We start from the raw sequence: 23,895 nt of genomic DNA on the forward strand, positions 1-23,895 counted from the left end.
GTCCCTCGGGTCGCCGGCCCGGGGGGGGGGGTGCTGCCTCGGCGGGACCCGCGCGTGTGTTTGTGTTTCTCCGAGCGCCTGTTCAGGATTCAGAGTTACTTTTGCCGTGCAGTCAGAGCTCTGGGTGCTTTGGTAAAATCATTGTGCTTCCTGTTCTCCAGCAGTCACGCTGATGTGTATTCTTGCACCGTTTCTGTCGCTGTACAGATGGAGAGCAGGGAACGTGTAGCAAGGAGGAGTGAAATCAGGAGCGGTGGAAGTTTGACAGCCAGGAGGGAGAACTGGTAAATCCTAGAAGAGGCTTGAAAGGGAAAAGTTGAGTCTAGTGGGAGAGTGGGAGCTTAAGAAGTGGAAGCAGCAGGTTTGTGAATGAGATCTACAAGGACTTGAAGAAGAGTTTGAGGTGGGAGGGGTTTGAGAAAATTGAGTTGGTGGGGAGGAAGTGTTACAAACTGAAGCAAACGAGAGAGATAGGTTGCCTCTGTGTTCTCTAGTAGAAACAGAAACATCCTTAGACCCAGCTGTATGCAAAAGGCTAATTAGGATTTTCAGCCTGCAGTTACACTGTTAGTAAGTCTTTATGTGACATCTCCATCTTAATTTTCAAAAGCCATTTAATCATCATCATTGCTTTCCCTTCCACCACACTATTTCTTCCATTCCTGTGAGAGTTTAAATTCCTTACTTGCTCCTCTGTCACTTCACTGAAGTCTGTGCTGTACCCTTGTTTCTGTACGGTGTAACAAGATGCAACAAAGAAGACCAATAGTTGCTGGAGCCTTCTTTACTATTACTAGTAAAAAGGAAGTAAATGCAGTGATTAATACTTTAATTTTAGCTCTGAAGTATATACCAGTGACCATTACAGTTGGATGTAATCCATAAATGCTCTTTCTCTCTGCAGAGCCTGTGTATTGTAGTGGCCTTTCATTTTGTATCAAGACATATATAATTATAACAATAAGTTCATATTTAATTTTGAAAAGTAGATTTATAAATGTATGAAGATTACTATGTATGTTTAGCATTTAAGAAGAAATGATGGTAAATAAATAACTTCCTCCAGAGCTGTGCTAATTCTTCTTATCAAAAGAATGATTATGGCAAACCAGCTGGTTTGTTCTGTGGCAGTGCTGAATCTTGCTAAACATCATTTGCATGGTTTGGGTCATGTAAATGGAGTGATATTTAATTACTGGAGTAAGCCATATAGCATTTGCAAAGTCAGTGGTTTAAGTCTTATGCATTAAACATCTCATTTTTCCACTTCTGTGGAAGTGGAAAAACACTTTCCAGTGTTCTTGGGTTACAAAGTCCTTTTCGAGATGGTAGGAGTGATAGATGTTATACTGGAATATAGAGGTGTAGAGTCTGAGAATGGTTTGGCTCGAAAGGAACCTTAAAATTAATCTAGTTCTTAATATATAACCTATCTTAATATATTACAGAGGTTTTCTCCATTTCTGCATTAACACTACATGCTTTTCACTTCCTTAAGCAATTCAACATGTAGAATGTCTCTATTTTGCCTGTTAAACTAGACAAATGGTTTTGTGTTAGGATTAATGTGCAGTAAAAGCTGTGGATAAGAGCAGCAGTAAATACAAAGAGTTTGTTTGGCAGCTCCTGATATATACGTCGTTCTATATTGTTACTTTTTTGTTTCATGTACTAGACATTATTGACAATATTTCCATTAGCTTTATATAAACATTAAATTCCTTAAAAATCTTAAGGGTAACCATCAAAACCAATAGAGTTACTAAGTTATTTGAGCTTGACTTAAGCATGTTGTGGTTCACTAGTAATCATGGTAGCTCTGCTTACCCAGGCAAACATTATTGCACTGTTTCAGGCTTATTTGGTTTTGGTTTAGAAATACTTTGTCATTTAAAAAAAGTTAATTTTTTTTTCTTTTCCTGCTGCAAATTAGTGGGGAATTATGAGGAGATGGGATGAAACAGTATAGAAGAATAGGAATTCATTAAAGGATCTTAAACAGCTATTCCTTGCAAAAGAAAGGAAAAGGTATGGTGTTTTAAAGGGTTACTCATGTGCTAGTAAGATGGGCGGAGAAATAAGCTGTATTGTTGAAAAACAGGACACCATGGAAAGCAAAACTTATATTAACAATTCCTTCCAGTGTCTGGCAAGATCATGAGGTTCAAGTTATGTTGTAGTGAAAAGGCTGCTTTCAGCTTGCAACATGAACTTTGATTATTTAAGTCTCATTAATGCTGTTGGCTAGGGAAGAGGCAGAACTCGGAAGCCCTCCTTTGGAGCGGTGTGTTCCCCTTGGTTCAAACCTGTCTCCCAGAAGTTCATTCTGAGGTTATTTGTGTGAAATTCATCTCTTGAAATCAGTGTCTAACATATACATCTGATCTGGTTTTAGGATGATTTCTCTCCAGAGTTTATTTTTGAATGGAATTGTGCTCCTTCCCAGTAGAAGATGGTGATCCTAATGTATGATCATGGAGAAGGGGATAAGTTCAGTAGAAGTGTTACCTTCCAAATCATCTCAGGTTACAGCTGTAAAAGTGGTGGTCAAAGAGCCCGAAGCAAAGCAAACCCAAAGAGGGAAACGAGTGGGATTTGTGCTTGTCCATGCAGGTAAGGTGTGGAAGCAGAACAGTGGGAATGGAAATAATGTATATTTTGATATCAAACTAGATATCAACAAAAATTTTATAGTGGTTTTGGACTACTAGTGTGCTAATAAAGTGACATTAACTCTGTGTGCAAATCTGGGAATGGGGAGTTTGATTGGAAGTTGCACTGGAAACTCTTAATCAAAATGTAGCTATTCGGGTATTCTGGATGGTATGTTTTTTATCCTTGACAAAGAAAACCCCTAAATTTAAGTGATTATAAAATGTCATATTCTGCAGTTGTCTGCTAAGCTTGGCAAACCTACAAAATGGAGGAGATATTTCAGTCTGTTTCTTTATCTTTAGAAGGATCAAATACAGTCGTTTCATTAGTGATGATTTCTTGTCTAACTTGTTCGTGAGGACAGTCCAGCTGAGACCTTCTGAAACCTCCTTGGGCTGTTTGTTGCAGAACTCTTTTTACTCTTTTGAGATTTTTCTTCCAAGTCTATTTTTTTGATCTTGTTCTTGTTTAAGTGAGTTACTGTTTATTCATTCCTCATGTAATGAAGGGCTCCTCTACTGAGATCTGATAGAAAAATTATGTGTTATGTGTGTCTTGCTCATAAATTCTTTTCTCACAGGTTCTTTATTAAATACTATGAATCATGAAGTTAACAATGCTTATATCTGGGTGTATATTTGTTTTGAGCATCTGTGTGAGAACATGAGGTGAAATATAGGAAAGTGGCCTGGTGATGCCTAAAATATTTGAAAAGCCAACGTGTTACTTGCTTTATAAAATCATTAAGGTTAAAAAAAACCAAACCCAAACCTCAAATAATTTATTCTGGGTTGATATTTGATGACCCTGGTATTCTATTTTAAGGGCAAATGGAATTGCTCAATATAGTGTCCTTTACTGGGTCACTTTGGTACTAGTATTAAAGCTCATTTTATTAGAGTTTCTCAAAATGAGTATTTCTACACGTCAGCAAAGGGAAGTTGAGATAAACACAAGCACATTTTTAAGTGCAAAACCTGGTAAAACAGAAGTAGATTTTTAAATATAAGTGTCCCACTCTTGTTTTTCTGATGCTGCATTTAGTTGAGTGGTGGCATTGATAAATTTTTCAGGTATGGAAGTAGAGGCAGTGGCTTCAAAATGGGGCAGAATGGTTCAATACAGCAGGATAGATATAAAGACTAAAAATAAGAAAAAGGTGAAAAATCTGTATGATCTTCATTGCAAGGAACTGCTTGTTCTAAATTGGGAGTAACAAGCTCTAATAATGTAGAATAAACGTGAGAAAATGAGCAGAATGGTAATTGTGGTAAAAGGAAAATCAGAGTTTGACTTAAAACTGTGAGTTTTGCCCAATAATGAAGAGTGAAGAAAAAAGCTACTCTGGAAATCCTCCAAGAATGAGTGAAACTGGAATCTCTTAGAAAGTGTTTTTAGGAAGAGATTAATGCTGATATATATACCTGCATGCTTCTGGATATATGCTCTGTATCCTGTATTTTACTGGGTCTGTTTGAGTCTGTGTTGGAATGCATAAAGTTGTCAATCATTGGTACAAAAAGGAAATGCCAATGTAATCCAGAGTAAGAAATGCTGTATCTGCCTGTGTCTTAAATCTCTGTGTGAACTACAGGCTGTAGTTTGCCAGGTGCTATAATAGATTTTCCTTTTGCTTCAATTGCAGGTGCAGGTTATCATTCTGAATCCAAAGCTAAAGAGTACAAGCACGTGTGCAAAAGAGCCTGCCAGAAGGTATGTGTTACCAGCTCCACGGGCCTGTACTGGGTACACAAGAAACACCTTTGGTAGCATTGTCCCTTCTGTAGGAATGGACACATCTGGACTGAGCTGCTCGGGCTCTATGTGTTTATAGAGGGAAATGAGGGAAAACAGAGCAGAAACAGTTAACATGATACAGAGACAGGACAGTGTGTGGCCCTGAGATGCAGCAACATTCTCATCAGTGCTGACAAATAGCAGACACCAAAGGAACAGTGGGAGAACAAGAGAAGGTCGCAGTGGTACCTACAAGGACTATTCCTACGGCTTCCTGCACTGCTCCAGGGTTTCTGGAGCTAAATATGGTGTCTGTATTTTGATTTCATCCATGTCCACTCTTTGGAGTTTATTTAAACTCTAGCATCCAAGTTGCTCTGTGAACGCAGGGGTTTCCAGAATTATTTTCTTCTTGATAGCTCTTACCCTCTTAATAGGAAGGGAGGTAGAAACAGGAAAAACACAACAAAAAAAAATCAAAGCTGGAAAGGGAGAAATGGCAAGACTTTAATTTCCATTGAAACTAATATGTTTTCATCTCTTCCAAGAACTTTGCTTTGGAACTGGCAAGTCCTGTCTATTAAGTGTTGAATGAGTAGCTGGAAGACCTCTCTCTAGAATTTTTAATGTCTTTTGCTTTCTCCAGGGAGAAGGAGCTTGGGAGCTTGGCAGGATTTTTAGAAGAGTCTGAGTTGGTCTCTGATAATTATCACTTTGTGTTACAGTTTGTTGCTCAATCCTAATACCAATCTAATTTTGTAATGAGAGGCCTCACAAATCATCCAAACTTAACACTGACTTTATTAGCCCTGGTGAAAGTAATTTTCCAGCTAATTATGTGAGATCTACTGTTGAATTTGAGATTCTGTGTGGCTACTCTTGAGCTGAGTAGCCAACATAAATAACTTCTGTGAAGAACAAACAGTTTCAGGTTTGTCTTGCAGCCATAGTTGTTTTCTGTGGTTCCCTGAGGGAGCTTGACTGTAAGATCTTGTTCAGTATGGATCTAATAAATACTATTAGGCTCTAGAAGTTCATTGTCGTGTGTGTATATAATTTGAAGGTAGCATTATATTCCTGGATTTGTGTTGGCTTTTAGATGAGGTTGTGAAATTCTCTTCAATTTTATGACAATTGCTGTATGTGATACTGGAAATTTTTGTTGAATCTTGGAAGGAAAATTTGAAACTTGTTGACTGAAACATTTGGTATTTGAAGACATCAAGTATAAGAAGTTATTTTGATATAAATTGGACTGTGCAGAAATCTGCTACTAAATGCAGTGTCACAATGTTGTAGTAGTAAAATCATACCTTCAGATCTGCCCTCATATGATTCACACTGACTTTTTCCAGTGCATCTTGTTCTTATGCCCTCTTACATTTTAAACTAATTTGGTGAAGATTTTATTTCATACAGGACTAGGAAAAAGTAGGGCTCAGTCACAGAATAATAGAATTTCCTAAAAATCAACCAAAACTTCTGTTTTACAGGCAATTGAAAAGCTACAGGCTGGTGCTCTTGCAACAGATGCAGTGACTGCAGCACTTATAGAATTAGAGGTATGAATTCTGACTGGTAGTAAATATATCTCTTGGGTGAATCTTGCCAGACTTTTCTGTAGGAAGTTATTAAATGGGAAGTCTCAGTGGATTTTTGGTTTTGTGCTACACTAATTTTTATCTTTTGCTTTTCCACTATATTTTGATGTAAATGTGTTTAAGGGCTTTATAAAAATGCAAACTGAATATAAGTTTTCTAGCTGGTACAATTTGGTTGTCATCTTGGGTATGCCTTATCAGATAGTCTTTACTCTTCAAGAGTAAATGCAGTGATTAAAGACTTACTGAACACTTTGTAAGGCACTTTATTTCTGACTTACTGAGCAACAGACAGACTGTTCTGGCTCTGCTTCTTAGGGGAAAAAATATGCTACTGGTTCTGATTTTTATGACAAAATTTGTGCAGATGAATAGGGCAAGTAATGCTTTTATTTCAAAACAGTACTTGTTAATTAAGAGAGAACATCTTCATGAGCAGCTGTTTGTGAGGTTTTTGGAAAAGCATCTTTTTGGAGTGATGAGATTTTTATGGCATCTGCCTTCAGTGATATAATGTAGAAGTGAGTAAAGCTAAACATTTCTGGGATGCAAATGAGGCAGTTTGGTCATTGTCCCAGATCCGGTAATCCCTCATGACAGTAGTGATGGAAACAGGTATTCTTCTTCTCCTGTAAGTAGTAATTGCTGCTTCTTCTCCAACTTTATTCGTAAAAAAAAATGGAAGGCAAGGTAAGTGTTGTGCTGTAAAAATAATTTCCTGCCTTTGGAATTCATGGTAGTATTCCAAGAGGATTAGCAGTGGATTTGCTTACCCACATGTTGGGAAAGTGTCCATTAATGTACTCGATGGGCTTAGCGTAAGGCAGGCAGTAAGTGCATACTTCAGTATGTGTTAGACATGCTGACTGGGAGCCAAGGCTTCGGTCACACTGCTAACTTGGCAAGTGCCTTGGCTTTAGCACTCCTGTGGGTCTCACTGAGCCGTTCAAATATGCTTTCATGTGTTATCTTACACGTTAGGGTATGGCTCGCAGAAAGCAGCGGGTATCTCTCGAATGGAATTATTTACGATGCACTTCCCTAAGCTCACTGAGGCTGCTCTCACTCCACAAGAATGGTTTGTGTGTCAGCTCTCTCCTCAGTGGAAAACAAAAATAAAAATCTACTTTGGGTTGTGATTTTTACTTTGTGTTCCTGAGCTACAAAGGAAAACATTTTGAGAAGCTTAACTGAACAGTTATAGATCACTTTGCAGCTGTGTCTGGGGTAAATATTTTATGTGTTTTTGTTATCCCCAAGAGACTTTTCTTCTACTTCAGTAGATTTAAATACTCTGAAGTAGCTTCTGTAGAACAAGTTATGGCTGTAAGATGAAATGAAAAAGTTTTTTCCAGTTACTCCAATCAGAACCCTTTTTCTCCTTATCTGCCTTGCTACTTTTGTGCTGATGGCTGCCATCATTCTATTTTCTAGTTCTGAATTGTATTAGGTCATTTTTTTATGTGTTCTGTTGCACTAAGCTTTTTTTTTTTCCCTTTTCCTGTGCTTCAGATAAAATGTTACTTTGTTCAGGTTGTACTGCAGTCATTAATGTAATTATTTGGTTTCATTTATTCATTAAGTGATTTATATAGTCTCTTAATTGGGGCTCTGTCTGTTACTGGAACAGGGAATACTGGGTTTGGGATTTGGGCTTCTTTTAGATTAAATTAGTTAGTTTTGCAGTTACATTGAGGAAAAGTCAAATTTTTATACTCAAAACAGAAAATGGTGGGGTTTGCAGTGGCAGTTTTTCGGATTTGGTATGAGAAACTCCGAAGTGTTAGACTGTCAGCTTCCAAAATATGGAAAGGTTTGTATCTACTCATACCTTGTTCTGAGCACCACCTCCAGACATCTCTGCCTTTTCTGTAGCTGCATCTTCTGGTTTAGTACTGGTGGTTTTTCTGTTGCTCTGTGGAGAGCAAACCACGTGGCAAGTCAACAAATCAACCAGAATAGTGTTTCTCACTAAGTGCAAGATTTTATGAATAAAAGTATAGGTTTGTGTTCATGGTCTCTCTAGTGAGCTGTCACTCCCTTTTGTTTATGCCTTAGCATAAAGGTAAAGTGTTATAGCATATGAAGTTGGCAAGTACATAACAAAAATCTGTGTGAAACTATGTTTGTTTTCTTGTCTTCGTGTAACACAAATGAAGATACAGAACAATGAAAGATTGTATTAAATGATAACAGATTTCATTGTAAAGTATACTGACTGTAACTTCTTGATGTTTTGGTTTCTGTAGGGCACATTCCTATGAGTTTATCTGAAATATTTAATCACTTTTACGGTTCTCTCAGACTGTTAATGCTGTATTCCAAAAATTCGTAGTCTTTGCAAGGCACAAATATCTTTTAGTGGAAATCTCACAAAAAGTTGAATTTTTTTCCTCTGTTCCGCTCAGTTACACAACTCCTGTTACACAGGATTTCAGCTCATCCAAAAGGCATCACTTCAAAGACTCGTTGAGGCACAAGAGTTGCTCTTGATCTTTTATGAGCAAGCTGACAATTTGCTTGTGGTATGCTGTGTTTTATTTTTTCAGGCTCTTAAGTGCAGAAAGAAAAGCCTTTCTATGTTGGACTGTGTGACTCTCAAGTGAAATGGTGTTCTGTGAATATATGCTAACAATAATAATGCTAATAGTTAAATTGAGGAAAAGGTGGATTTCTTTTGCAAAGATACAAGACTGACGAAGAATGCTGTTAAAACAATTGTGCTGGTCTTCATAAGCATCAGCTGTATTTGATAAGGTCATTAAGGCAGGTATGTTTTCTGGTTTGAGAGCTGTCATTGCAGAGAAATGTTACCTCTGTCAGCTTTTGGTAATAAAATGGTCTGGACGAGGTATTTCACAAGACTCACTATTTACTCTGTTTACTTCTGCAAAGACATTATTACAGTACTGTTACTTTTTGCACTCTTGCTATCAGCCACCATACGATGCCTGGATTTTTGTTGAAACACAATGGAATTATTAAACAGGGGGTTTTTTTTGTGGGGGGGAGGAGACCCCATACAACCCACTTGAAATGTGCTGTTTTCAGCAAAACCACATGCTGATTTGCATTTATGTCTGGCTGTGAGAAAATTACGTGATTTCAAGCTTTTCTTTGACTATAGAGCACTTAAGGAAGTCTTCTGATCAGGTACTAGAGACAGGAACATAAGGTGGCTGTAAATGATGATTTCAAGTTGTTTCTAAGTTTAGTGTAATCTGTTATTAATATGTGTGTAGATTACTTGTTTCTTTATCTGACTTCAGTAGAACGTTCTTTATGAGCATCACTTAAATTGGGAGCTAATATGATTGATGGGGAAGCGGATGTCCCATTTTGGGTTCCAGTCTCCTTGCTATTGAAATTGCTCAGTTCATTTTGCATGTTGTTGTTTTGGATCAATGCAAAGAATGTTTTGTACCTGTTGTTATACTCAATCAGTGTATTTCTGTGGTTGTCAGCAAAATTTTGCAGTGAAAGAACCTTTTTCTTGATTTTTTTTTTCTGTTTTTGTTTGTTTTTTTTAATTTTTCCTTGTAATTAAGACTTTTGAGTATACAGTCTTAGTCCCAAGGACTTCTCTTTCAAGCAGAAGCAGCCTTGTTGTATTAAGGCAGTCACCATAGATGCACTTTTAATGGATAATGACCTGGAAGTTGTTAATTCTAGTTAAAAGCAGTACTATGATGTTTTGCTGCAGAGTGACCGACAGTAATTTGTGACAAAAGTGTTGTCTAAAAACATTTTTGCTAGTTTAATTGAAAGGGATGGGACTCATCTTTGTAGACTATTGATTGTTGTCACAAAACTCCCACAGAAAAATAACTTAAAATTACAGTATTTGAAAAGAAATGCCTGTATCCCTTGAATTTGTTTTAGAAGTGACAAATAAGCCATGACCAAAACTGTATCAAAGATGGATGGGATGTTCTTTTGTGTTCATTGAAAACCGAGCATTTTAACTATTTGCCTAGGTACAAGTGTTAGAGAGTTGGGTAACTCCTTCAAGCATTCCATCTTTGACCACAGCTAGAAACTTCAGGATGCCCGTATTTGCTGCCTGAACATTTATAGTACATTTTGAAGTAAAAAGGATTCTAAAAATAAAAATGATACCCTCAGAAGCTCGAGAGTTTTGCAGGACGGGTAACTTGGGGAAACAAAACTCTTCTTTCACATCTTACAGCTCTTGCCTCCTTTGCTACAGGTTTACATGGTTAGTTTTAGAGATACTTTGTGGAGTAATTGCCAGGAAGCCTAGTATTTTTCACATAATTGAAGACTTACATTTTGTTAAAATGCTTTGAATAGCTGTTTGTTTTTTCTCTCTTCCTACTTACTCTTCTGTGGTAGCAAGGCTTGCTGTTAACATGCCAAGCTCAGGCTTGGTTTGCTTACTTGTCTTTTTCAGTTTCCTTAGAAACACAAAGGCTGATTGCTGCTTGTGGTTTTAAATAAAAGTGTATTCCTGAAGATACCTTTTTCTCTTTTCCTGTCCTCCCTTTTCCTGGACACATGCTTTGGTTGGGTTCTTCCCCATTTTATGGTAGTCAGGTCTTGCAGTGCTGCATTTTTCTGTCTGAGGGTATGAAGAGACTTTCACTTAGGTCAGTTTGTTTCTTCCCTCTTTGAAGGCATTCTTGCTTCTGTTTTAATGTTTCTGCATTCCTTGAAAGTTTTGAATTTTCATTTCAAAATACACCTTAATGTTCATACATTCATTATATTCCTCCACTTGCATATCAGACTCTTGAAATCTTTTGATCAGACTTCGCAGAGGTTCATGTTTTCAAAAAGAGATTGTTTTTGTGTGGTGTATTTCATGCCTTTGCCTATTCATAGAAGTAGGTGTGAATGCCTTGTTTCCATTTTTTTATAAAGGCTTTTCGCCTACCTTGTTTCAAAGGCTTTTATCTCACCTCGGAGACACTTAGGTAGATATCAAAAATTCCATGGGTTCACACCCAGTTTCTCTAAAGCTGTTTTCAGATTGCCTTTCAGATGTGTGAAGTTGAACCATCTTCCTCTTAGGAATTCTGAGATTGTTTTCTTAATTGAATGCAATCTAATTCTAAAGCGAAGTGAAACTCCACAGAAATTTTGAACAGATGCTTGGAAGTTGGTCTTTATTTCTTTTTACTGGAGAAGTTACTCGTGTTGTGACTGATTGTACTGGTAAGATTCCTTCCGAGTCCTAATATGAGAGTTACTCTACCGAAGAGATACCTGCAATTTGGTGTGGAGTTATTCTTTATCAAAAATTCTGTAGTATTCTGATAAATATTCTGTAGGGGGAAATAAGTGACATTCCTGTTGTCTTTAGATGCTCTGAGTAAGTTATCTCTTGGTGCATCCTTGAGTTTGTGCCAGTGGAGGTGCTACGCCAAAGCATGTAGCACATCTAGATCCTTAGAAATAAAGTGAACTCTGTATCCTGTACTTTTTCCCTACCCTCTTTTTATTATTTCCTTTACCAGATGGTAGAAACCTTTTGTGTCTTGAGTGCAGAAGCATTCTAGACAGTATTATCAGGACTTCTTCTCTGGTGGGTCCTTCTTACTCCCTTTATTTGGCCATGACATCTACTCTTAAGATAACAGCTGTCTCTGCTTTGTGACAGTGGCAAATCTGTGGAGCACAGCATTTTTCCTCTTTTCTATTTCTTTTGAGTATAATGTGTTGAGTGAATGTTTTTGGAACAGAACATTAGAGATTTGTCTCCAGACTCACAGGTCTTTGCACTCTGATTACCCAGGGGTGAAGAACTTGGACAGCACTAGGAGCAAGCATTGTTCATCCTAAGCATTCCTGGTTTTACTGTGTCTTCCAAGTACCTTTCACCGTTCTCTTTCAATTCCTTCCACCACTTCTCTGCTTCCTTTTTTTATGAACTTAATTTTCTTCGTATCTGTAGAGCCTGGGGAGCAATGAAGGCAGTTAAGCCAGCGGCTACTCTGAGCCTTCTCCCTTTTCAGGGCCATCATCTATTTTTAAACATATTTTCCCCTGTCCACCCCCTTCTATGGAAAGTTATTTGTGCGCTTTAAGCTGTAAACATTTCATTATCCTAAAATCTTTTCAACATTACTCATTTGCTGTGAGCTGTAGCTGTCGAAATGAATAACTAAATGAATATACACATTGAATTGGAAGAAGTAGTGTGGAATAAAATAGGATAAAATCTTGTGCTGCTTCAGAAGGAAATACCAGAAAATGAAGGCCCGTTTCATGATTATGTATTAATCAGGGATCTTGTATTCATGATTCTTCAGGAAGATAGCATTTTGGTGATTCAAACACTGAGAATGCTTTACATATCTCTGTAAATAAGAATCAACATCTTGCAGAACAGATTTTGAATTTACTCACTACTTGCTCATTTGAAAGTTAATAAAAGCTGACACCAGGTTTATTTTTCATTTCTTTGTGCTTATCTCTCTTTTGTTTCTTTGAATTTGTTGCAAATTAGTATGTACAAAACCCAACCAGTTCACTTAACATGTAAGACAGAACTTTGAGCTGTTTCCAGTAATTTGTTTCCTGATTCAGCTTTTATTACTCATCAGTGAAATGAGATGTCATACTTCTACAGTACATGTTCACACGTGGTCTAGACAAACATTGTTCTTTGTCACATCAGGTGGTTACACTGTTGTAATTTAAACGTAGGACACTCTGAAAGCCTGCAGCTTCTCTCTGAAATTTAATTTAGCTATTATCTCTCTTTGTCCTGTATTCCTTTTGTGCTTGCATCAAGAAGAGGGGATTGTATTGAGCTGGCAGTGCGACTGCTGAACTGTGCTACTTTGAAATTTTGTGATTTTTAAAGTCATGGAGATGCTCTGATGAAATGGAAAGGTAAAAATGGGGTTTAGTTCTAGCATGCAGAACTTACTTGTTGAGAATCTTGGGTTTATTAAAAGCCACAGAAGGCGTTAACAAAAAAGGAGTTAGGTTTATCATGTTGTTAAAATGTTGTTCCATACTTTCTATGAAATAAGAATTGGTTTTTAGCCAAGAAGCTTCCAGACCACAGTCCTTATGCTAATGGTCAAATAGAAGTTTTACAAAGTGAATTGTTAGTGATGCCATTTCCTCATTTCTGCTCATGGAGCTGCAGTCATGGCGTTAGAATCTTCACAAAAAGGACAATTCTGTTTTGCTGCAGTGTTATACTTAGGAGTTTCAAAGGTAGACTGGTCTGTGCAGTGATTGTAAGATGTTACTTAAATATTACTTGTTGGTTTAAGGACCAAGTGAAGTGTATACTTTGGGGGAGGGAGAGATTTTCACTTGTAAGGCTTTTGCTTGCATGGAAATGATCATCTTAAATTTTGTATTAGTGCATTATCACATTTGAGGTATATCACACCCTATAGAGGTGAAAGCTATCCATTATAGTAATTTTAGATGCTCTGTTCAAATTGCCCTTGTTTTTGTTGTGGAAGATTAAACTACTAAAATAAGAAAATGCGCTGCACCAAGATCAGTGTCATCAGATCAGTTGTACAGAGGTTTTGATCTAGTCTGTTATGGATGTGGCCTTATAGTGTGTTGTTCTTATTTTTAGGATTCTCCTTTTACAAATGCAGGATTGGGATCTAACCTAAACCTTCTGGGTGAGATAGAATGTGATGCCAGTATAATGGATGGAAAGTCATTGAATTTTGGAGCAGTTGGAGCACTGAGTGGTATGTTAACTGTATATTATGAAGCTAACTACTGATTTGAGTGCAAAGATCAGTTTTGGGGGTTTTTTTTGTTACTGTTTTCATGGGGGACGCATTGTAAATTCTGCCTTGTTTAAATAAATTCTGCCCCTTTAAAAAAGGGGGAGGCGTTACTGCTTCCTGAAATGCTGGTTTGTGTTAATTTCTTTGTGTAACATGTCTTACTAGTTCACTGATAATCCTTTGACGTAGCACAATTGTGTGATACCACACAGTATTCACAGTGGGACTGAGTTTGCTCAGATGAATTTGTAGAATGGTAATTTAATAATAAAATTCAGTTGTTAAAAAATATTACAAGCATTTAAATTAGGCTTTTTATTTGGTTTTGTGCTCAGGCATTTATTTGCATATGGGACTTATTTAATATGAGAACTAATGTGTTTCTCTCTTTTGTCTTGTTTTAGCTTTCAGTATAAAACAAATATAGATGTAAAGTCCCAAACAGGGATTGTTGAGGTTTTATTCTAAGTTCATGAACAGCCTTAGCTGTTACTGTTGAATTTCTGACAAGATTTCGAGCTTTGTTCTTTATCCTAGAGTATTTCAAAACTGTGGCAATAGCTTCCTCATGTAGATAAAAATCTAAAATAAATAGTAAAATTAAGTGTTTCAAGCCTTGTTTGTTACAAAATGTATCCTTCCAACCATGGGGAAGGAGGAAATGAGAGAGTGAGAGACAGCTAAACCTGAATCCTGTAATTCTGGTCTGGCCAGATAGATCCAAATGAAAATTCCACCTAGAAAAGTTAATGCTTATAAACATCTTTGACCCTTAGATACAATAGATTTTACATGAGATTTCTGTGGTAGGAGATCATTCCTCCTATTTCAACATGGTTTGTTTTTCTCTTAAAAAAAAAAAAGTGGGGGAGGTGTTGACTAGAAGGCTTTGTCACTACTAACAGGACGTGAAGGGAAAACAGAAAAATTCGCTACTACATTGAAACATAAGGTGTCTCTTAATGACTTGACAAACCCTTGGAAATTAAAGGAAGCTGAGTTCCACTGCCAAAATGAGCACTACAGTGCTATGAGGAAAAATATTTTAATGTTTTGTTCCCATTTTTTGCTAATTTTTCTTTTTTAGGAATCAAGAATCCAGTTTCGGTTGCAAATAGATTGTTGTGTGAAGGGCAGAAGGGGAAACTCTCTGCTGGCAGAATTCCACCTTGGTAATTGCTTTGTTCTGCTTGACTTTTCTTCTGTCTTTAGTCTCTACTGCATGGATATGCAATATTTGAAGGTTTTATCTCACCCAGGAAGGCTGGTGCTGTTTTACATACAGCCTTTAAAAAGAAGACAAGCTTTGTTTTCTGATTTGAAATGTCTTATGCACTCAGAGCAAGGAAGTATTAGATATAGATGGCAACATCATTTTGTCATAGTTTCTGTCTGTCTGATTATTTCCGGTTGTCATACTTAATTCTTAGGTTTGTTACTGTAGCCTTCTGAAAAATCCCAAAAAACGTCAAGATTAGAGGGAAATTCTACTGCCTTTGCCTCTGTCTAGCTTTAACAAAAAGCAACAGTTTTTAATGAGTATAGAAAAAGATCCTATTTTACTGCCTTCGTGGCTTTGTGGAAATGTGCAGTGTTTAGTAACTTCCTCTTATTTTAAAGATAAATTTAATAATATTTACAACAAAAATGAAAACAAGCACTCCCTCACTGACATGGATATAAAATTTAGATGGAAGAGGTAAGTATTAAACGCATAATAATGTCAAATGTTACTGCCTCACTTTGGAAAGAATCCAAGAAATGTGTCAGAGTTGATTGCTCTTAAAACCATCTTATTTTCATTAGCAGTTTAAAATGACAGGTGGAGAAATTGAATAATTCATTCATATTACTTGACTGCTATCATCAGTTATTGTACCTGTGGCAGAATTTACTGCCCTTTGCTAACTAATGTATTTTCAGAAGTATTAAACCAGCATTTATGTAGTTTTAAAAAATGGATATTTAAATTCAGAAATTTTGCTTTCCTTACTGTCGTGTTCTTTAAAATTAGCTGAGTAGTGTGTAGCTGGATGATATAGTATTCCAATTTAAACAGTGAGGATTTCAGTGTTCTGTCAGGTGCAAAAGAAGTTCATAGATCAAAAAAAGCCACCTTGAAATCAAATCATCAATAGACAGATTTTGCATTTTAAACTCTTTTCTTATAAAGAACAGAGTGGTTGTAGAGAGGTTTACTAAAGAATAGGAACTTTAATTTCAATAGCTGTTAGTAACTAATTTCTTTAGTTGTCAGGAGAAAATGAGGCTTTGCTGAGGTACATTAGAGTGTGAAATGAGGTGGTTTTTTGGTGTTCCAGAAGTAGTACTGAAGTCAGCTACAGGAGCAAGCACTTGGGATTGTTTTACTTGTATCATCAGTGTTCTAGAATTATTATAAGGAAGAGCACTTGGGCATTTTGCTGTGACTTTATGACCTAGTTTATGCTGCTATTATTTTAAAAATACTGAGTGGAAAAGGAATTATGTCCTCTTGCCCTCCAAGGACAAGACAAAATCTTTTGGGGCTATGCAAGGCTAGCAGATGCTTTTAAAGACAGGCTAGCTCAAATCTCAAGGTGAGAGATGAGCTGTCTTTGCAGGCAACACACGCAGTTTATTGTGCAAATGCTGTGCACCTGGGGTACCTGATAAATATTTTCATTTCCTTTCTTCCCCCTTCTGGATTTTGAATGAACATTTTATTAAAGCGAATTTTTTACCCTGGAAGCGGTCTGTACTAGTGGGATATGATGGGTTATGCTTTGGGCTTGCTGTGGTGGGTGCTTCTATACCCACAGGGTATCCCAAGGTCAGAATAATAAAGCTCATGTACATTGAAGGTGATGGTATGGAGGATTTCATGCCTTGCCTTTCTGGCTGGGCTTGGCATGACACATTGTTTTGGGACTGAAATATGTTCTTGCCCAAGCTGGGAATACTTAGAGTTAAATGATAAGAGAGTAGCCGTATTTTGGCATTCCCAGGATGTGTCAGTATTCTAGTAAATGATTTTTAATTGTAAAGATACGCGATTTTCATCTTGTTTCTTGTTAGCACATAGTATATTGGGGAATCTTCCAGGTACTGCTTAGCCTAAGAACCTGCTTGTTAAAGAAACCTATGGTAGAGACTGTTTCCATAGCATGATCTAAGCTAGCTTAATGTTTTTTGCCAAAAATGTTTGGCACATGACCAAACAGGAAAAATTCAGGAGCTGTGAGGTTAGTAGAAGTGGCATTAGGGAGTTTTTTCACTATGAAAGAACACATGGAGACAGTTTGCTTGGCCTGTTTGCCCTCGCACAGCATACGTTTTTATAGTGGCAGTTCAAAACCAATTCCAAGTGGTATATTTCTGATTTTCACTAGAAGAAATTCTAATGAGTGTGAGTTAAGTTATTCAGAGATGGTAAGCTTATTGGGAAGAAGGGATCAAGTGTCTGAACTGATGTATCTTGTGTGCTGTAAATTGCTCTGTAGAGTGTGTCTTTCTGGATCGATCTCTTGTTGTGTTATTTAAAACACAAAATTCCACTATCCAAATCAGAATTTAGAACGTTTAGAGAAACCCTGAATACATGGTGCATTTGTTGAAAGCTCTAAGGTCCTTACATCTTTCTGTCACACTTTATTCAGCTTGGTGTTGTCAGGATTTTCTCTGATGCAGGAACAGAAAACACTTAACTTGTAAATATTACATAATCTCATGTAAGATATTCCTGTTCCTTGTATAACTTTTACAAAAGGAAGCACTGTTGTAATTGCACGGTTACAAACTGGATGAACCTTTAAAAGAGGTCTTTGGTCATAGAATAATGGATTAGATGTTTTGTAGTAATAAGCTTGAAGATTTTCTGTTTCCTACTGTGAAACCTTGACCTAAGGAAAAAGGCTTATTTACATCTGTTTGCTCTTAAAGGTATGCTGGTAAGATTTGCAGGGCAGCACAAACACACCTAAATGTCTCCTTTCTTAGAATTCCTTAGTAGTACTGACATCAAGTCCATGTCCACATCTCTTTTTTCATATCCCTTTTACTGATAATAAGCCATATGGGAAAGAATTTCTTGTTAGGTTCCCCCCCCCATTTATATATACAGGGGTTTGTAATCGCTTCACAGCTTTACGATATTGTGTGCAGGATACAAACATTGTGTAACTTGTAGGGCAGTGCGTAATGAAGAAAGTTCCCAGAGTGAGTGAAGACTTGCACCACGTTTTATTTCTGTTCTGTATTTCTTCAGAACAATTTCGTCTTTGTAACACTGATTTCAGAGTGATTGCTACATTTTATGGTAAAATGTTACCAAGTGTGTTTATTACCGGGAGGATCACCTCGACCATGAACCAAACCTTCTGACGCTTCTGTTTAGCTTGGAGCAGCCTAGTTCCCTACAGCCCATATTAAATGGCCCTGTTTGGAGTATTCAGCACCAGCATGATCATGTTCTTGGAGAAAATTGCCTAAAAAGACCACTTTAGAGGCCTTTACTTATATTTTCTATTAACATGGCCTAGTGTGCCTGGAACTGAAAAGCACATCCGAGCACCGCCTCCTTGCTGGGAGGGTGTCTTCATCTTCTGTGTTCTGAGCCTGTAAGAACTACGCTGTCTGTACACTGTCTGATATATTTGCAGGAAAGCTCTTTGTCCTGTTTGTGCAGACCCAACTTTCAGAGCAGCAGAGAGTAAACTCATTCATCCTTTGTTTATGTTTTTGTTTTTCCCTCCCTTTGGAAAATCGTATTTTGGATTAGCCTAAAGGCTTTTGAAACTGGGGGTGGTTTTGACTGCTTTCTATAGTGCACTGGCTTTATTCCCTCCTCTCTCTCCTCCAATAAATCAAGCTTGGTGGTGGTTTTGTTTTTATGTACAGACAACACAGCACTGAGGTCCTGATGCTATTTGTCTTGTAAACAGTTTATTTTAACTTTTCTGTGATTACAGTGTCCTTTAAAGATCCGAACTGAACAGTTTAAAAAAGGTGGATGATCTCTGTGGTGATATGGAGCCTCAATTAGTTTTCTGCTCTAACTAATTTAATGACTCTTTGGGACTAAAACTGTGTCAGTCTTACAGGAGGGAAAGGAATCTAGGAATTAAGGACAGAAATGTGAACAAACTAAAAGCCACATCACATAAGTTAGGAGACACTCTTGGGTGCTTTTTTGCACTCTTCATAAATACTAGTGATGTTTTCTGTTTTTAAGTATTAAAAAGGCAGTTGTGAAACTGCTTGTAAAACACAGTGTTTCTGACTGACCTGTGCTTGAATTACCATATATCAAACTCCCAGCATTGTTTGATGCTTTTCCCACCTAACCTATCTCTCTGTGTAAATTGCTTTATTGAAAAGGAAGTGCTTATATACTTCCCAAAAATGTATTGTTTGATAAAGACCAAAACCACCTTCTTTTAGACAATGAAGAATATTGCTAAATAAGGTTTGGCTGCAGTTTGCATATCTTTTTTATGTCAAAATTGAAAGTTTTTTATGTTACGTGTCAGTGCCAGGTTGTTTCTTGAGCACTAACTTACCTAACAGTAGATGCTTGAGCTCTCCCAAAGTACCCAATAACTTATCTTACAGTATCTTGCAACGTGAACAATTCTTACCTGGAGCTGCACTAACAATGGTAAGAAATAAGCACTTAACAATTCAAATTCTCATTTAGATCAGCCTTTTTTTGAGACTTTTGTAAAGAAAGACTGGGCACACCTCTTGGATTGTTTAAATCATACAGAAGATAGAAAATACCACAAAGTACTACATAATGAAAGCTGCAGGTGTTGGCTGTAGCACTGTCAAGAAAACTTGCAGCAGCAGTAATGCCAACCAATTTGCTGTATCAATAGCGTTCTCAGAAACTGAGAAGAACTGCATGGCCCTAGGGACTACTTTGTAGCTGGAATAACTTCTTTAGACTCATGTTCATAACTCTGGTATTTCTGTACAATTTTTTCCAATTTGCTGAAAATTCTTAGTCTTTGCTTCTTGTGTCCCTTAGGCAGTTGTGTTGTTCTTAACTTCATCATCCGTTTTTGAAATAAGATTGGAAGTAGTTGTCCTCTATTGTGTTGCACAGCAGCTTTATGAAAGTGTCTTGTTTCTGGCTACTACATACTCTTTTTCAGGCAATAAGATTAATTTCTTTGAGGGGAAACATCATAGATAATTGAGGTTTGCTTTTTCTTCTATCCCTAAAAGTTCCATGTGTGTATATTTTTTGCTCTTGTTTGTTGTCACAGCAGTGTGTACTGTCTCACTATGGTAAAGTGTTCAGTACTGACTAGAAAACAGCTTCTCAGATGGCTAGAGTTTTTTTACAAGTGTATTTAAAATTTAGTGGGCTGGTCTCATTTGCAAGTGCTTGATAATACTCCATGAAATAGAGCTTAATCCTTCTAAATGAGGTTAGTTTTTAGCTTGTGTTGCACTTCTCAAAATAATTCTTGGTATTCCTTTGGCACTGGCTGACTTTACTGGAAATACCTTACCATTCTCACCTTACCCATCCCATATTTTTGGTCTTTAGGATCTTGCCAAGTTGTTAGAGAGCAAGACTCGAGACAGCTCTGTCCTGTTTTAGCTGCAGTTGAAGCTGGTGCTATTTGGTAGTGAATTTCAAATTTAATAGCACTTGGTTTTGTCCAGTAATAAACTTAATGTCAGAGCTGCATAATCTTTTAATGAAACTACATAAGGTTGCCAAATGTAATTATAGCAGACAGTGCTGTGAAATATAGACAGCTTATGATTTAAAAATGACCAAACCAAATAGAAAAATAATTGCAAGCAAAGGGGGATTTGTTATATGGTTTTGTTTAAACTCCCTCTTCTGTGTCTCCTAGCTTTTTAGTTGGTGAAGGAGCTTACAGATGGGCAGTTGATCACGGGATACCAGCATGTCCTCCAGGTATCATGGCTACAAGTGAGTAAACTGGTGGTGTCAGTAGGAAGAACAGGACAGAGTAATTTTAAATGGTGCCTCATCTTTTGAGGTGTACATCACTTCATTGTTCTTAACATTCAACTAGCTTATGGTGTTATGGTCTGTAAGGGTTGTTTAAGTTTACTAATTTTCTAATAAGTATCTAAATAGAAAGAATTGTAAACTATTACTTTAGCTGCATTTTAGCGACATCTAATTTAAGTGATTCTGTGATTCTAGGACTAAATCCAATGATGGACTCTTTTTAACCAAGATGTAGTCTCTTTAAAAGCTCAGTCCTACAAGTCTACAGTTGTGATCCATCTTGGATCGTAACAGCACCAACTAGCCATGTATCAAAATTCAGCAGGTGCCAGTTTGTCTCTGAGATTCTGTAGTTTATACCCATCTCTGGGTCCTTGTCCAGAACTGCTTGTCTAAACAGACTGTGAAATTAATTTGCCTTTTTTTTTTTTTTTTTTTTAAACCTAAGGTTTCTCTTCACCTAATCTGATAGAATAACTCATTCTGGAAAATAGACTTGGATTATACTGTATACTAACACTCTTTTCTTAGAAAAGCTTCTTGTCTTAAGAGAAGTGATTATGTTACATTGATATATCATCTATCAACTAGGCTAAAAATGAGTCCACTTGCCTATGGAAAGGAGGATGTGGCTCCCTTTCTTCTCTTCTTCAGTTCCCCTCCCTTTTGGAAAGTGCCTTTACTACCAGTCTGTAGTTTGTTGTAGCTGAGACCATGCTCTGTGCTGCCTGTTGAGGTTATTCAGGAAAGAAATCAGAGGTTATTACCCAAAGAAGGAGAACGCAGAAGATTAGGAATGTTTATTTTACAGTAAACAGTATTACTACTTCAAATATCTGACTCATCCCTAGATCAGAGGTTGAAACCCCGGGCTCCCATTAAGCCTTTTATTTGGTCTAATTTTAAATGCAGATAAATACCTAGAAACCGCAGTTCAGAATTGTTGATGCTCAGTGCTGAAGTGTAACTCGTGAAACAGTGGCACTGTTTTATTTGATTGTGCCAATTTTCCTACATACTCATAACACATTTCATTTTGAGCAGAAAGTTTTGACCTCTAGCTCCACATGACTAAAACTTTTGCTCTATCCATCTGCTGTCCAAAACAGCATTCACAGAACAACTGTTGTGCTGAGTTGAGCAGAACACCTTTATTTCTGTAGCTCTAGAAAGAGTGAAAACACTTAAAGCTTTGACCTCTTTTTGGGGTGTGTGGGTTGCATTTCTTTTTTTGTTTGTTTGTTTGTTTTTCTTTTTAGGGCAGTAGTTGCTACTTACATGCAGGAGACACTTCAGGAAGAAGGTGCCTTGACTAATTCTGTTCACATGCAGAGGTTTCAACTGTTTCTAGTACCAGTGTGTTTGTATTGTGACAGAGGTGATTAGGTTGTGACATTAATTGCCAGATGATACATTTGCTAGCTACAATGTACCCTGCCAGAGCAAATCTGCACATTACAGTTTAAAAATAGGGATGACCGCTGTTAGTTTGCTTTGCCTAATCCATACTATGAATTTACATTGGAGAAACATCAGAATAATAATCACAGCCAATGTATTTTCACAATCCTGCTCCAAAAGACCACTGATTGCTTTTTGTCTCCACAGTACATTCAGCATACTTCTATTTAGCAAAACAATTTGCATTAAAAGAGTTGGAACAACCAGGACTGACAAGTTAATTTTGTAGTATAATCATTAATATATATCAGTATATCTGATGTTTTCCTTTGAAAAAAACAATGCAAGAGTAAACAAAAACCTGAAAAATCAGTTCCAGAAAATAGTATGCTGATTTCTATCCCAGTCCATGGCAAAGTAAGTCTTGTACTGCATTGACCTCTGGGCAGTGGGATTGGAAAATGACCTTTAACAGTGTGTGTAACAACATGGGATTGTTACAACTGTAAAGAAATTGGAAACTCTCTCACACGTAACATGTACGAAGCCAAAATAAATTTATCCAATGTTACCGCGGAAAGGAAAGTTAGATATGCTTAAGAAACAATCAAAGAGAATGTTTTCAGGTAAATTCAACGAGATCTCATCTCAAGTGAGCTGTTTTGTTAAACAATGTAACAATCTTCAAAAAAAGATACTTTTTTGATTGGGCTTGCTACAATTGCTGTGGTAAAGTTTGCATGGAGAACTCGGGTCAATTAACTGGAAATTACATGACTTCTGAATAGCTCAGTAAAATGAAGCACTGAATTAATTGCCAAACATCAGGAAAATATGTTTAGTAACTTATTTACAAAAAACCAAACTGAAATCCCCCCCAAAAAACCTGTAATCCAAATTTAGACATGTACTTGCTGTAAGTATTGGCAGGGACAACTGTGTGCACGTTTTGGTTTCTCTGTGCTGCACATGGAATAGATATTCTTGAAGCTGTCTTAGTCTGTCTCCCTTTTCCTGGACCTGAAATGAGAAGAATAATGGTATAGCTGCTGTAAGTAAGGCTGGGGGATTGGGTGCTTGGTTTGCATGGATGGAGCTTCCCTGTGATCAGTATCAAAGAAAGGGTCACGATCAGCTTTGCAGTCGCACTCCATAATTCTCTCAGAACTATCGAAGTATCTAAGCACCAAACTTGAAGCATGTTTTAAACCATGTTACTTGTTGAATTACATCAAGGTTTTGTCAAGGCTCACCTGCTTTGTTGTCTTTGGTTTGTCAAGTGTGTGAGGAAATGAGATTTCTACTGTATGTAGAAACCTGGTGACTTTCCAGTGAGTGGGTGGTTTTAAAAAATACCCAAACACCTGAAACGTCTGTATTGCCCACAGTCTGCAAGGAAGCTCTGAATTTATTAATTCCTGCTCAAACTAGAGCCTGCCAGTACAGAGCCCATACTGGCTTATCCCAGCACTTTGTTACCTGTGCTAGAGAGACTGCTTTGACAGTGTAATCCAAGTGTTAAGAGTGTAATTACACCTTAGAAATGCTGAACTACTGTACAATGCAATCTTTTACAAATGTTGAAAGTACACTTTAAATATGTAACGCAAATTTGAGGTACATCCTCGACTGCCAATATTGGTGCCTGCACTAGTAATAACCAAAACACTTCTATCTGAAATGATCAGTTCAGCCTATTATAGATGCAAATTATCTTTGACAAAGATAGCATGGTGTAAGACAAGCATCTTGCATTTGCTTGCAATGTTAAGTTCTCAAAGGGAAA

At 37.2% G+C, this 23,895-nt stretch overlaps 1 protein-coding gene across 5 annotated transcripts in view; it reads left to right on the forward strand.

Moving 5' to 3' along the window:
* The first annotated feature begins 10 nt into the window (after positions 1-10).
* The window catches only part of TASP1 (taspase 1), an 81,964-nt gene continuing 58,079 nt past the window's right edge, over positions 11-23,895 (forward strand). For 2 of the 5 annotated variants that reach the window (XR_001865557.1, XM_008642004.2), the window contains exons 1-7: positions 11-284; positions 2,396-2,613; positions 4,301-4,368; positions 5,886-5,954; positions 13,567-13,687; positions 14,817-14,901; positions 20,584-20,663. Coding sequence is in view for 4 of the 5 variants with exons in the window: in XM_008642004.2 (XP_008640226.1) it covers positions 2,469-2,613; positions 4,301-4,368; positions 5,886-5,954; positions 13,567-13,687; positions 14,817-14,901; positions 20,584-20,663 (568 nt within the window). In the remaining variant the exon portion in view is untranslated. Of the gene's footprint in view, positions 285-1,933; positions 2,029-2,395; positions 2,614-4,300; positions 4,369-5,885; positions 5,955-13,566; positions 13,688-14,816; positions 14,902-20,583; positions 20,664-23,895 lie in introns of all 5 variants that reach the window. The other 3 variants (XM_017745335.1, XM_017745337.1, XM_017745336.1) reach the window with 3 other exon arrangements.

Source organism: Corvus brachyrhynchos, unplaced genomic scaffold (genome assembly GCF_000691975.1).
Source record: "Corvus brachyrhynchos isolate BGI_N302 unplaced genomic scaffold, ASM69197v1 scaffold69, whole genome shotgun sequence".
Classification (NCBI taxonomy): Eukaryota; Metazoa; Chordata; class Aves; order Passeriformes; family Corvidae; genus Corvus; species Corvus brachyrhynchos.